The sequence below is a fragment of the Malaya genurostris genome, chromosome 2 (genome assembly GCF_030247185.1).
Source record: "Malaya genurostris strain Urasoe2022 chromosome 2, Malgen_1.1, whole genome shotgun sequence".
Classification (NCBI taxonomy): domain Eukaryota; kingdom Metazoa; phylum Arthropoda; class Insecta; order Diptera; family Culicidae; genus Malaya; species Malaya genurostris.
The window spans coordinates 292,571,554-292,585,299 of NC_080571.1; the positions used below are offsets into that span (position 1 = coordinate 292,571,554).

General features: G+C 34.5%; 2 protein-coding genes across 2 annotated transcripts in view; one reads left to right on the forward strand and one right to left on the reverse strand.

Annotated features, from left to right (window-relative positions):
* LOC131430594 (protein rolling stone-like) overlaps positions 1 to 13,746 on the reverse strand; it is a 115,297-nt gene that overhangs the window by 73,352 nt on the left and 28,199 nt on the right. The gene's annotated exons all lie outside the window — the stretch shown is intronic.
* On the forward strand, positions 10,690 to 12,766 carry LOC131429271 (uncharacterized). The gene is made up of 4 exons (XM_058593323.1): positions 10,690 to 10,726; positions 11,014 to 12,245; positions 12,303 to 12,363; positions 12,456 to 12,766. The coding sequence occupies exons 1-4, from the start codon at positions 10,690 to 10,692 to the stop codon at positions 12,764 to 12,766; spliced, it is 1,641 nt and encodes a 546-aa protein (XP_058449306.1).

Below are 13,746 nucleotides of genomic sequence, written 5' to 3' on the forward strand. Positions count from 1 at the left end.
ACTCTGTTTCGGACGGCATATTTGTATACTAGTATAAAGAAGTGTTCAACATCATCACTTCCACTTTCGCATTGCCGTTCGTAATTGAATGTGTTAGTGACGGTGCAAATTATTTAAACTTCTCGTGTATGTCTTGTTTCGGCAACAGTTGCTGGGAAAATGGTAGGAAAGCGACAAAATTCTACTAGTTCTTTATGATTATCTTTAGCACTAAAAAGTGCTTTGAATGGGACTTGTAGGACTTTTTGGCTGCCTTTCTACCGGTTTTCGGTGCCATCGTGCTGACGGTGTCTCGTACGTTCAGAGTAGCTGCTTTAACTTAAATGACGCTATTTTTCACATCACATTTCATTTTATACCTGCTACTGGCAGCGGTGTACGGACAGCCCCTTTGCAAAAATTCCTTTCCTGTTCGCAGAACGGGAAACAGTGAGACGACAGGTCTCGTGTGTCTTGTTTCGGGAACAGTTGCTCAGAAAATGGTAGGAAAAATGAACCACTCAACTTTTATATGGATGCTCTTGTATAGAAGCAGACATCTCGCATTCTGATTGGCTGGTGCTGTCATGGGTTAAATCAAACAGGTTTTTCAGTAGTGTACTATTGAAAAACTTCAATGTTGTTGCAATACACGTTCAAGTTGAAAATTTTCGATTCTATTGGTAGTTAGATTATATAAATCCTTCTACAGACCACTGAGCTATGAGCTTTCAAAATACGAGAAAGGCAAACGCGCCTTATGAGTTATTCTCTTTGACACTCGTTTATACCAAACATTTGAGAAAAGTTTAATTTTGAACTATTTGAGATTATGTCACACAACTGAAAATTTTATCATAAAATTGTGATCATATTTCCGATGGCTTGTCGTAAGAATTATGCTGATTCATTAGATACAACAGGAAATATTCACGATCAAAAACTCATCACTCTTTCAGAGGGTAAATTTTGAAAAGGCGCTCCATAGTAAAGTAAGTCGTATTCACGACAAAAAGTTTGAGAAATGTTATGAGGCTTTTGATCCTGTAGATCACATCGTGAGACAGAGGTTCTATATTCCAAACTTGAAACAGAAAACAAAAATAAAATACTAATTAATCTGTATATATGGCAACCCTGTTTCGCATGGCATATTTTCACAAGACCCTATACTAGTATAAAGATGTGTTCAACATCATCACTTTCGCTTTCGCATTGCCGTTCTTAATTGAATGTGTTAGTGACGGTACAAATTATTTTAATTTCTATCTTGATGAATCTTTTGAGATCTGAGATGGTTCTCGTGTGTGTCTTGTTTCGGTTGCTCAGAAAATGGTAGGAAAGCGACAAAATTCTACTAGTTCTTTAGGATGATCTTTAGCACTTAAAAGTGCTTTGAATGGGCCTTGCTGCACTTTTTGGCTGCCTTTCTACCAGTTTTCGGTGCCATCGTGCTGACGGTGTCTCGGACGTTCAGAGTAGCTGCTTTAATTTAAATGACGCTATTTCTCACATCACATTTCATTTTATACCTGCTACTGGCAGCGGTGTACGGACAGCTTCTTTGCAAAAAATCCTCTCCTGTTCGCAGAACGGGAAACAGTGAGACGATATAAAAGAGAGAGTTAGCAGAGCTGCAGCTAGTAATACTGAATTTGGTTGTCTAGCTGTTAACAGCATCTTGTGGAATTTTTACGCAGAAACACGCACACAGGAGGAACAGTTAAGGGCAAGGCAAAGTTCCGCTCAACCCGTGCTGGTCTGCAGTTCCCAGTTGGCGGCAAAATCCATCGTTTGCTCCGGAAGGGGAACTACGCCGAGCGTGTCGGTGCCGGTGCACCGGTCTATCTGGCGGCAGTGATGAGGTACTTAGCTGTCGAAGTGTTGGAGCTGGCCATCCGTAACGACGAGGAGTTGAACAAAAACCCCGTTCTTTTCAGGTCGACCACACCACTGTGATAAAGAAATATTTAAGATTGCTTTAAGTTTTGGCAGTTCTGATACGCCTGGAAAGTAGAATGCGCAAATCAAGTGGAAACCTTTGTTCTAACAATTTGTTCATTTTTGTTTTCGGCCGCATACAAAAGAATTCACGACAAAAATACATATTGATCTGTATACGTGGCAACTCTGTTTCGGACGGCATATTTGTATACTAGTATAAAGAAGTGTTCAACATCATCACTTCCACTTTCGCATTGCCGTTCGTAATTGAATGTGTTAGTGACGGTGCAAATTATTTAAACTTCTCGTGTATGTCTTGTTTCGGCAACAGTTGCTGGGAAAATGGTAGGAAAGCGACAAAATTCTACTAGTTCTTTATGATTATCTTTAGCACTAAAAAGTGCTTTGAATGGGACTTGTAGGACTTTTTGGCTGCCTTTCTACCGGTTTTCGGTGCCATCGTGCTGACGGTGTCTCGTACGTTCAGAGTAGCTGCTTTAACTTAAATGACGCTATTTTTCACATCACATTTCATTTTATACCTGCTACTGGCAGCGGTGTACGGACAGCCCCTTTGCAAAAATTCCTTTCCTGTTCGCAGAACGGGAAACAGTGAGACGACAGGTCTCGTGTGTCTTGTTTCGGGAACAGTTGCTCAGAAAATGGTAGGAAAAATGAACCACTCAACTTTTATATGGATGCTCTTGTATAGATGCAGACATCTCGCATTCTGATTGGCTGGTGCTGTCATGGGTTAAATCAAACAGGTTTTTCAGTAGTGTACTATTGAAAAACTTCAATGTTGTTGCAATACACGTTCAAGTTGAAAATTTTCGATTCTATTGGTAGTTAGATTATATAAATCCTTCTACAGACCACTGAGCTATGAGCTTTCAAAATACGAGAAAGGCAAACGCGCCTTATGAGTTATTCTCTTTGACACTCGTTTATACCAAACATTTGAGAAAAGTTTAATTTTGAACTATTTGAGATTATGTCACACAACTGAAAATTTTATCATAAAATTGTGATCATATTTCCGATGGCTTGTCGTAAGAATTATGCTGATTCATTAGATACAACAGGAAATATTCACGATCAAAAACTCATCACTCTTTCAGAGGGTAAATTTTGAAAAGGCGCTCCATAGTAAAGTAGGTCGTATTCACGACAAAAAGTTTGAGAAATGTTATGAGGCTTTTGATCCTGTAGATCACATCGTGAGACAGAGGTTTTAAGAGTTACGTGATGGTCAAAACTCCACTGCCGATAAAACACGCAGCAGCAGACCCTACGAAGTAGAACAGAGTCAAAACCACATAAAATGGAGGATGAAACCGGGATAAAATAAATGACAATAATAATAATAATAATAATAATAATAATAATAATAATAATAATAATAATAATAATAATAATAATAATAATAATAATAATAATAATAATAATAATAATAATAATAATAATAATAATAATAATAATAATTATAATAATAATAATAACAATAATAATAATAATAATAATAATAATAATAATAATAATAATAATAATAATAATAATAATACATAAACCAATAGTTTAGTTTCTAAAGCTATATACGTTACGTTTTTGTAATTATGGGCGTTACGAAGCGTTACATACGTTACATTTTCGTGAGTTATAGGTGTTACAAAGCGTTATTTTTTATGAGTCATAGGCGTTACGAAGCGTTACATGCGTTACTTTCCTGTGTGAATCATACGCGTTACATGCGTTAGTTTTTAGTAAGTTATAGGTATTACGAAGCGTTACATGCGTTACTTTTTCGTAAGTGATCGGCGTTACGAAGCGTTACTTTTTGGCGTTACGAAGTGTTACATACGTTAATGTTTTGTGAGTTGTAGGTGCTGAGTGCGTTACTCTTTTGTGAGTTACAGGCGTTACGAAGTTTTGCATGTGTTACTTTTTTGTAAATAGAGGCGTTACCAAGCATCACATGTGTTACGCTTTTACAGGCGTTACAAATCGTAACATGCGTAACTTTTTAGTAAGTTTTAGATGTAACAAAACGTTACATGTGTTACATTTTGTAAAAAGTACTTAAGCGCTACGAGGCGTTATATCCGTTACTCTTGTGTGTGTTACGAAGCGTAATATGTGTTACTTTTTGTATGTTATAGGTGTTAAAAAGCGTTACAAGAGTTTTGACATTCCAATTTTAACATATTGAAGAGTCACTTATTATTATTTGAATTAATAAATGATTACACCCAGGCAAATTGAGTAGTGAAAATCACAAGCAAATATTATAATGCATCAAAAATCACCAAAATCATTATTTCTTAAGATTAATATGAAAAATTAACCTCTGTAATATATCAGGTGTACAACTTTGCTTCCACCATTTTCCGATAGGTGGCTGTACCGGCTGAGGCTGGTTAAAATACATAGATGATAATGCCTTTAAAGTGAGTGTGTACAGTGCCTAACGAATTGTCATCGCCGTTTCAACTGAAGCGCATCGAATGCTTTTAGAAACTTACGGTTATGCTGCTCTGAGTAAAAGAACGTGTCGGGAGTGGTTTCAATGTTTTAAAAATGGTGATTTCGATGTCGAAGACAAACATGATGGTGAAAGAGAAAAAACCTTCAAAGATAAATAACAATTTACTACGAGCTCTTAAAACCGGGTGATACCATCACAGGAGATCGCTACCGAACGCAACTGATGCGCCTTAGTCGCGCGCTAGAAGAAAAGCGGCCACAGTATCAAGGGCGACATGGCAAAGTCATCCTCCAACACGACAATGCTCGGCCTCACGTCGCAAAAGTGATCAAAAAGTACCTGGAACCGTTCGATGGTACACGGCCTGGCAGATCAACATTTCCAATCCTTCGAAGAGTTGGAAAAATGGATTGCTTCATGCATAGCGTCAAAAAAGGACATGATCATGAAACATGTGTATCATGAGTAATAAGGCTTGATTTCATGAGCAAAATGGTTGATATCATGAACAATAACTCATATCCCATGACATTTTTTATAATATCAATCATTTTGCTCATGAAATATCATGTTTAATGATTCCAAATGTTTTGATTGGCACAAGTTGTTCAAAGAGGGTCGTGAACGCGTCCACGTCCAGGACGGCCATCAACATAAACTGATGGTGAATACGTCAATAAAATCGAGGAATTGTGCTCGAGAATCGACGATTAACAGTCAGAGACCTTAATGGGATTACACACCTCATCCACGTCGGACATACGGGGTCCAAGTAGCTATTTAATTTGTAAAATGCTAAAATCTACCCAAAAAACAGTTCCAAACACAATTTTTTTTGGGAAAGTTTATTAAAATTAATAAACAGTATCCATGGTGAATTGATTTTTGATCTCCAGAGTTGCCAGTTTTGTGGGAAATTCATCGAAGTACACCGTCACTCTGACAGTGTACCGCGCATTGTAGATCGTGTCCTTGAGAATTTATCGGAGTATTCCGTATTATTATTTGTATTTGATTATATCTTCAGCTAAACTCCTAACAAAGTGTGAATAATATGGTATAATCAATACTCAAGTAAATCTCTAGCATCTGGAATTGCATCAAAAACAGTCACGTACCCATAGAGGTGGCCCGAGGGGCCCTAGCCCCTCTCGAAATCAAAAACAGATATATAATTATTTAGAAAATCTCAGTCATGTGTTACAAAAATAACAATAAAGTAAACGTAAAAAAAATGTAATACAGTAACAGTTCCAGTGGAAAAGTTTAAAGTGTTTAAAACACCCGTAAAAGGCACACCAAAAATTAGGTACACAAGCAATCTTCCGTAACATTTTTTTATCTTTGGGCCCCTTCCGAAACGAAATACTGCACACCAAAAAAATCTTATTATTACAGATGACACAATTGACAACTCTGACGCAATTACATAAGACACATTCCAAATTAAGCTTCATTTTTAAGTCATAAGCGACATGTTCGTAACATTCTTTTATTTTCAATTTAAAATAATGTCACAGAAACTATTTTTGTGGAAAAATTCTCAATTCTACTCGTTCGAACGAAACTTTAAAGCAACAGATTTAGTTTTCAGTGTAAGACAACTTAAAATTACACGACGCGAAACATAATATAGCATGCGAGGCATCCACGAAAACTAAAATTCAAAAGCGTTTATAACTTGAGTTGAGTGTATCGTAATCGAAGTGAGTTTTATGAAGTTAATTTGTGAGTTTTGCGGGTTGTCCGCTGAAAATGTTGATTTTTTTATTAAACATATTCGGTTGCATAGAACCCAAATGAAATTCGTGTGCCCTTTCGATAAATGTGGAGTAATTTTTAAATCGTTAAAAGCGTTTGTACCACATCTCCGGCAACGCCATATTAGTAAAAAAAATACAGTCGAAATGGAGTGTCCGGTCATATAATGCGGTTTTTCTGCAGTAGAGTTCGCAATTATGACCAAACATATGATAAATCACATAACAGAGGGTACACCTGTATTTTGTCCACTGAAGTGTCGAACAGGAAAACCATTTGGTACACCCAACGCATTAAGGATACATAATATGTATTTTCATAGAATAGGAAATCTAAAAAAACATCCAACTTGCGGACTTCTGCCGTCCGGTTCTATTAATTTAAAGCATGATTTACCTCAGACTCGAGATGCATCTTTTGACACGAATGGAGAAAATTTGAGTATCTCCGAGGAAAAGGAAAGGGAAGAAGAAAAAAATAGACTCGAAATGAAAACGAGCTTAGAAATGATATTTGGAACCTTATTTCTGAAACTCTTGTCAAAAAATCATGTCACTGATGTGGTTATCCAAGAAATTGTAGATGCTTTACAAGAGACAATAGTCATAGAAAAAAAAAGATTACGCTTCAAATGCCATACCTTTGGTGATGAGTTTGGATTATCGAACAACGTTAAAGAAAAACTGTTTCATTGTTTGTGCGTAGATAATCTGTATAGTGATATGTTTGGCCCTAAGGGGAAATTTAGATCTAATCATACCCGAAAAAAGTTTTTCAATATGAATTTCGCTTATGTTTCCCCTGTCCAAGTATCATTGCAAAGGGATAAGGACCATAACAGTTGTTTCTATTACTATGTTCCTATTTTGGAAACTCTCACTTCGATGCTAAACGACGAAAACATTTATGAGGCCATATTCCGTAAAAAACTGTCTGTTTCTGACCACATGACCGATTATACAGATGGACTTAAATACAAGAATAGTGGATTTTTTGGCAGTAAAACTTTGAACTTATTTTTATATCAGGATGCCGCTGAAGTGGTGGTTAATTCTGTTGGAAACGCGACTGGTCGTCACAAATTAGAATGTTGGTATATGGTTGTAGGTAATCTTGATCCGTACTTACGTAGTTTAACAGAAAATGTGCATTTAGTACTACTGTGCAAAACAAAGGATTTTGCGTATTTTGGTACCGACGCTATTCTTCGAAGGCTAGTTGAAGATCTTAAATTATTAGAAGAGTACGGAATTGTAGTGAGTGGCGGAGGATACGAAGAAAGATTATATGGTTCCGTATTCATAACCATGAATGATAATCTTGGAGCGCATCAACTAGCCGGCCTAACAACAAATTTTTCAAAAAGTGCCTATTTTTGCCGCTATTGTTATATTGTTCAAGAACAATTTAAAGAAAATTACTTGAAGTTAGCCGAACCTCGTACAACACATTCAAATAACGAAGATATAATAATGCTCAATTCATCAGACGCATCATATCGTGGTGTAAAAACATCTTGCATACTCAACGAACTCACTTACTTTCAAATGTTTCATTATGGATCTGCTCCTTGCATTGCTCATGACCTTTTCGAGGGATGGGTGAACAGTGATTTATTTCTAATATTCAGAAACATCGTTAAGAGGAAAATCATTTCTTTGAATTACTTGCAAGCAAAAATCAATAGTATATTCTCTCAGCTTAAAGTAAAGACGAAAATCGCTCTGGAGTTCTCAAGAAAAAATAGAACCATTAAGGCCAAAGCTTGCGATATATGACACATAGTGCAAATAATTCCATTCATATTTATCAGCACTGCAATAGATTACAACTGTCCGGAACTGTCTATGTTGCTTCTAATAAAACAGATAATTGATATTATAACTTCTCCAGTAATTTCCAAAGAGCAAGTGCAGTTACTTTCCGGTCTTATAAGAGAATATTTGGAGTTGAGGACACAGGAATTCGATATTCCTTTGAAACCAAAGCATCATTTCACGATGCACTATCCGCACCTTATTCTATGGCTAGGTCCATTGATGAGTTATTGCACATTATACTGTGAACGAAAGCACTGCTTCTTCAAACGGGCTCTGCGTAGTACGCTTAATTTCAAAAATGTAGTCAAGTTCTGCAGTGAGCAGCACCAGTATTATCAAGGTATGCTAAACACAAAAAATTATAGATTCGAGCAAGATTTGTTAGTGGAAAAATATTTAGAATCGTCTGCGTTTTTGCCAGATATGGTAACGGGCAAATTAAAAAAAGTAGGATTGTTAAAAAATAGAAATATATATGCCGAAGAAGCGGTTTATTGTGGACACAACTATAGAAAAGGACAGTTTTTATTTTTGAAACATGACGCGATCGGTGAATTATTTTTTGTCTGAAAAATTCAGCTGCTAATCTTCGAATCAGATTCCAAAAATCTTTTCTTTTTTGGTGAAAAACTTGCAATTGTCAACATTCATGAAAAAGGATTACTAGTAGTACAGCACGAAAAGTTTGAAACGGTAGTTATAAACATAGTGGACCTGATTGATCGTACGCCCTTAATTTGTTACACGGAGTGTAATAAAGAGTACTTGTTCATAAAACACGCAATTCCAATATTGCACTAATTAGCCATTAATGATGGAATCTTTAGTCGTATACAAAATTTGCGACTCGTCTCGATTATTACGATTTGTTTTACCATCACATGGAAGTTTATCAAGTCTTCTCGAGCAAGGTAAAACAGTATGTCAAAAGTTTTTAGGAATACTCACATAAGTTATTTTCAGGCTCAATTATTTTAGAAAAAAATATTACCCAAGTATTGATAGAAAACGATGGATGCCGCATAACAACGGATTTAGCTCTGAATCTATTTAAAGAAAAACTTTTGATGCTTTTGGAAGCTGATGAAGTGTGGGTCCCCGTAGAACGTTCGAGTTCCAGCATACAACTGGATGGTAAGTTGATTTTTCGCAGCTTTGTATATACCAACATTATTATTACATTTTAATATGGTATTTCATAAATTCATGTATAAGGCAGGCTTCGTAAAGTACAATACTATCGTACTGAAATAATTATACTGCTTCGCGACTACAATCAGTTATTCTTTTATAGGATGGGCCATCCACACACTTTTTTAATATACACAGACTTTCCGATAACTATTTCTGATGAGATGTAAGCTGTTTCAGGTAACATTCTTTCAAACGATAGTCCATATATACGAATTCTCAAACTAGAATAAAAATAAATTAAATCATCCTTCGCGGGTGCAAATGTATGCATCAACTTTTTCTACGGGTAATCTGAAATAATAAACAAAGTATCAGAAAGAATACAAGAAAAAAATTTAAATATTTCCCGAAATGTGCTGAGTATGTAGACATTTAGGCTTTGTGTTCCATCATAGATTTTATATTTTTGTTTTGTCCTGTCATTAACGTTTGAAGCATCGCGCTGCAACAGAATTCGATAGTCCCATGACAAAAGAGCATTACTCCAAATGACAGTTTCTCTTTTTTTTTTTCAAGATTTATCGGATTGATTTTAAATTTCACGCCTCACTCTTTGCAAAACTTTCATGTTAAAACCACAAGCTTTCGAATTATATTGGAAACTTTCAAGAAATTGCAGTAATGGCTCCATAATAATCAAAAAAGAAAGTAATCAATACGAGATTCTCATTTGCAGTTCGGCCCTTTTGTCGTGGAACTATCTAATTTCTATAGTTGTTCCAGTACTGAATGAGGTACAAAGAAAACAAAAATAATTGTTCTACACTCAACAAAAATCCATACTTAATGATACGCAGAGATGCCATTTATACAGATTTATCTGTATTATACAGATACGCATACAGAACACAGATTTGATACAGATTTTCTAAATTTAATACAGATTTCCCAAGAAGCAAAAAAAAAGCTTGTTCGCATGAGCAATCTATTACTATTTGAATTCAGTGACGAGAAACAAAGTCTTGGCATTACATTCATTTTGTTTGACCTTTCTGTTCCAACAGACAGATGAAAAGAATTATGGCCAATTGAAATTTAATTTTATCAGTGAATACAGATACATACAGATTTTTTATACAGAGTAATACAGATTTCCTATGAAAAAATCTGGCATCTCTGATGATACGTGATGATGTTCTCGTTGCATTTTCCAAAAGGTCGCATCCGAATATGAATATGTGCATTGAATGATTCTTTGATTTTTTTCTGAAATATGTTTAAAAGGGACTATTTGCTGCAACTTATAGTAGAATATATATGAGGTTGCTATAACTTACGCAAACAAATATTTCGATTAGACCTAATGTAGTATATAAGCAGCAAGCTGCGTGTTTTTTGACTAGTTTTAATATACTCTAAACGATGCAAAATATCTGTTAACGCAAACTAATAAATACAATCTGATCAATTTAAAAATCTCGATGATCATTTGATTAGGTAAGTGTAAACGACAGTTTCTTTTTGGTTACTTTATCTTCTAGGTATTATTCTTTGTAAATCGGGATAATGATTGTGAAGAGTAACGTATTAATCGAAAGAGGAGGTAAACAAAAATAATTTGTCATTTACACTTAGGACCTAATCTAATGTTCATCCAAAAAAATTTGCAACTTGTATTATACGCTCTATTCGCTTGCTATCACAAAAACCATTAATAACTGATAAGACCGTTTGGTAAAGTTGCTCCACTTCTTGTTTTGATTTTGCTCTAATTGATTGTATGACGTTGTCAAAGTATGTAATCTGTTTTATTATTCTAAAACTATAGGGGTGCATTTTAGAAACGGACCAGTTACAACAATATTCAATATATTTTATACATTTTTTCAGATGTGGCCAGTGATACTGTAGAATCTCTTTCGAAACGCATTCGTCTTGATAATGAACCTTGGCTCGTCGGTACAAAACAGTCGGTGTTGGTTCATGACACTCAGCCGACTTCAAGCACAATTTCAGTTATTCCGTTCTCTAGTAACACAGTGGAACCAGATCCAGATCAATCACATGAATTAACCGTGTCTATGAACGATGTAATTTTTCATAGTGAATCTACCTCTGACATGAGCGAAGATATCTTATTGCAGCAAAACATCATTGAAACTTCATACGATATAAACAACGTTGACGGTGTTCCAAATGAAGAGTTATGCATTGGAGAATCAGAAAATTATTCTCTAAACGTTCAAGAAGATTCAAGAAATATAAACATATCAAAAAGCATTAAAAGGTTCGCCTCAAGTGAACTGAAATTTCGATGTTTTCAAATCAATTGGAGTAAAATAAGCGATGTTGTACTTAACCGGCTTCAGGATTTACAAAAGTTCCGATATGAAAACCCAAATCAATGTGCGCCTCGTTCCCTACAGCTTTCAAAAAGTGATTGGAGCGGAGTTACGAATTCGGTGGTAGATCAGCTACGAACAATTGACACAGAGATTCAAGCAAGTGTAATGGAAAAAGTAGCAAAAGCCATTCTGGATAAATACCCTTGCCTAAATTTTCTGGACGATGATGGATTTGATACAGGAACCGGATATGTTTGGATTAAACACAAAATGTTAAACCGTAATTCTTATCTTAATCGTTTTAAGAAAGAAGATGACGAACCAACATTAACTACAATTTGTTTTCGTCAATGTCGTAATGTACGCGCTGGGACGAACAAGGAGTATTGGGAGAGCTCGAGTAAACATTGCAGTAAGGATGTCTTATCAACATTGGCACGAAATGAACCTGAAGTACTTACAACGGATTTTTTGCATAATTCTCAATCATATGTTCGTTATCGTTTTGATGAAGATAAATCACTGAAAGATATTTTGGCTGATTTTCCCGTATTGCGACGAAGACGTGTTTTGAATTTCCATTTCGAGTGCGCTACTGGTGTATCCATTAATTCATTGGCGCAATATTTTGCGTTGAAAAAATCAAAATTAATCAACTACTCAAATGTTGTACGAAAGAGTACTCGTTTGGATACCACAGCTACGGATGTCGATATTTTCAAGTTTCTGTGTAATTTGCTAGGAGAAAAATTTGAAGATGTTGTAATATTTAAAGAGGTGAGCATAACAATCAATTTTAGAAATAATGATAATCAAGTAAGTTATATTTTACAGATTGGAACGAAAATTGATGGAATATCAATCGATTGTTCTGGTCCTGTGCTTGTGGCCGTAGGTAAGATTTATGTTGGTTCACAAATTAACGAATCATTTTTTCAGTTAGAGTCTACGTTCGCATATAATTTTGATTTTATATATCTTTTTCAGATTGTGGCAATGAAAGGCGAATTTTCTACGTATTTGCTGAACAAGTACGATTAAGTGAAGGAACTGAAAGTTTCATAACAGCGATATCCGATCTTCTATCCGTACACTACGTGCATAATTTTATGTACATGCGTCAAATCTCAAAGTTTCTGGAATTTGTTCAGCAATACTTTTTTAAAATCATTCCATCAACTGGATCGAAATCGAACGCCACTCGGAAAAACAATCAACAAAGAGTAGTTAAAAATGTCATCAAATCCATTTCCGAATTTTGTGCACCACTGAGAGAAATAAATCTTAATGATAAATAAAATGACAGTAAATAAATAAAAAGTCTTGCTGTTATTTATATTCTCCGAAATTCCTACGGTTAAATTACAATCTTGTTACAATCATAACTAATTTCAGGCCTTTTACAAACAATAGCGACAAAAATCATATTGGTAAATGAAATTTAACATTCAATTTGAAAAATGCATCGCAGTTCAGTTTTACAAGTGGAAACAAACGAAACGTAATTCTACATGTTGTTCGATGTAAACTTGTGATTCCTCGTTTTATGTTCTCTTGTAAAAATAAAAACGAACTTAATGATCTGTCATTTGTTTCGCTTGCATATGTCGGTCTTAAATGATGTAAAAATACAAGACTTTTTCTAAGTGTGTGGGTACGGGCCTGATCACAAAGATTTTAGTTTTTTTTAGGCATAACAAGAAAAATTCAGGATGCAATTCTCTTCAATTGCAAGATATTTTTTCTCCAATTCAAACTACTGCCGTATCCGAGGTGGTAACCGCACAAATAAATTATAACCAAAAAAGCTTCTTTGCAAAAACAAAATTTAAAAATAAAAATTTCTGTCCAGAGCAGCAAATATTCACGTGCATTGCAATTCGCAAGACTACTGCGATCTGTGATAGCTTTCAGTTTGCAAATTTTCCTTCCCTCAAAAAAAAAAAAAAAAAAAAAAATATATATATATATATATATATATATATATATATATATATATATATATGTATATATATATATATATATATATATATATATATATATATATATATATATATATATATATATATATATATATATATATATATATATATATATATATATATATATATATATATATATATATATATATATATATATATATATATATATATATATATATATATATATATATATATATATATATATATATATATATATATATATATATATATATATATATTGAGACGCATGGTGTAACCGAATCCGACATAGAAACCAGGTTCAAAATCTATCTGAT

Coding starts and splice junctions, on each gene's coding strand:
- LOC131429271 (XM_058593323.1), top strand. CDS start 10,690: ATGATTGTGAAGAGTAACGTATTAATCGAAAGAGGAG. Junction 10,727..11,013: donor CGTATTAATCGAAAGAGGAG/GTAAACAAAAAT, acceptor ACATTTTTTCAG/ATGTGGCCAGTGATACTGTA. Junction 12,364..12,455: donor TCCTGTGCTTGTGGCCGTAG/GTAAGATTTATG, acceptor TATCTTTTTCAG/ATTGTGGCAATGAAAGGCGA.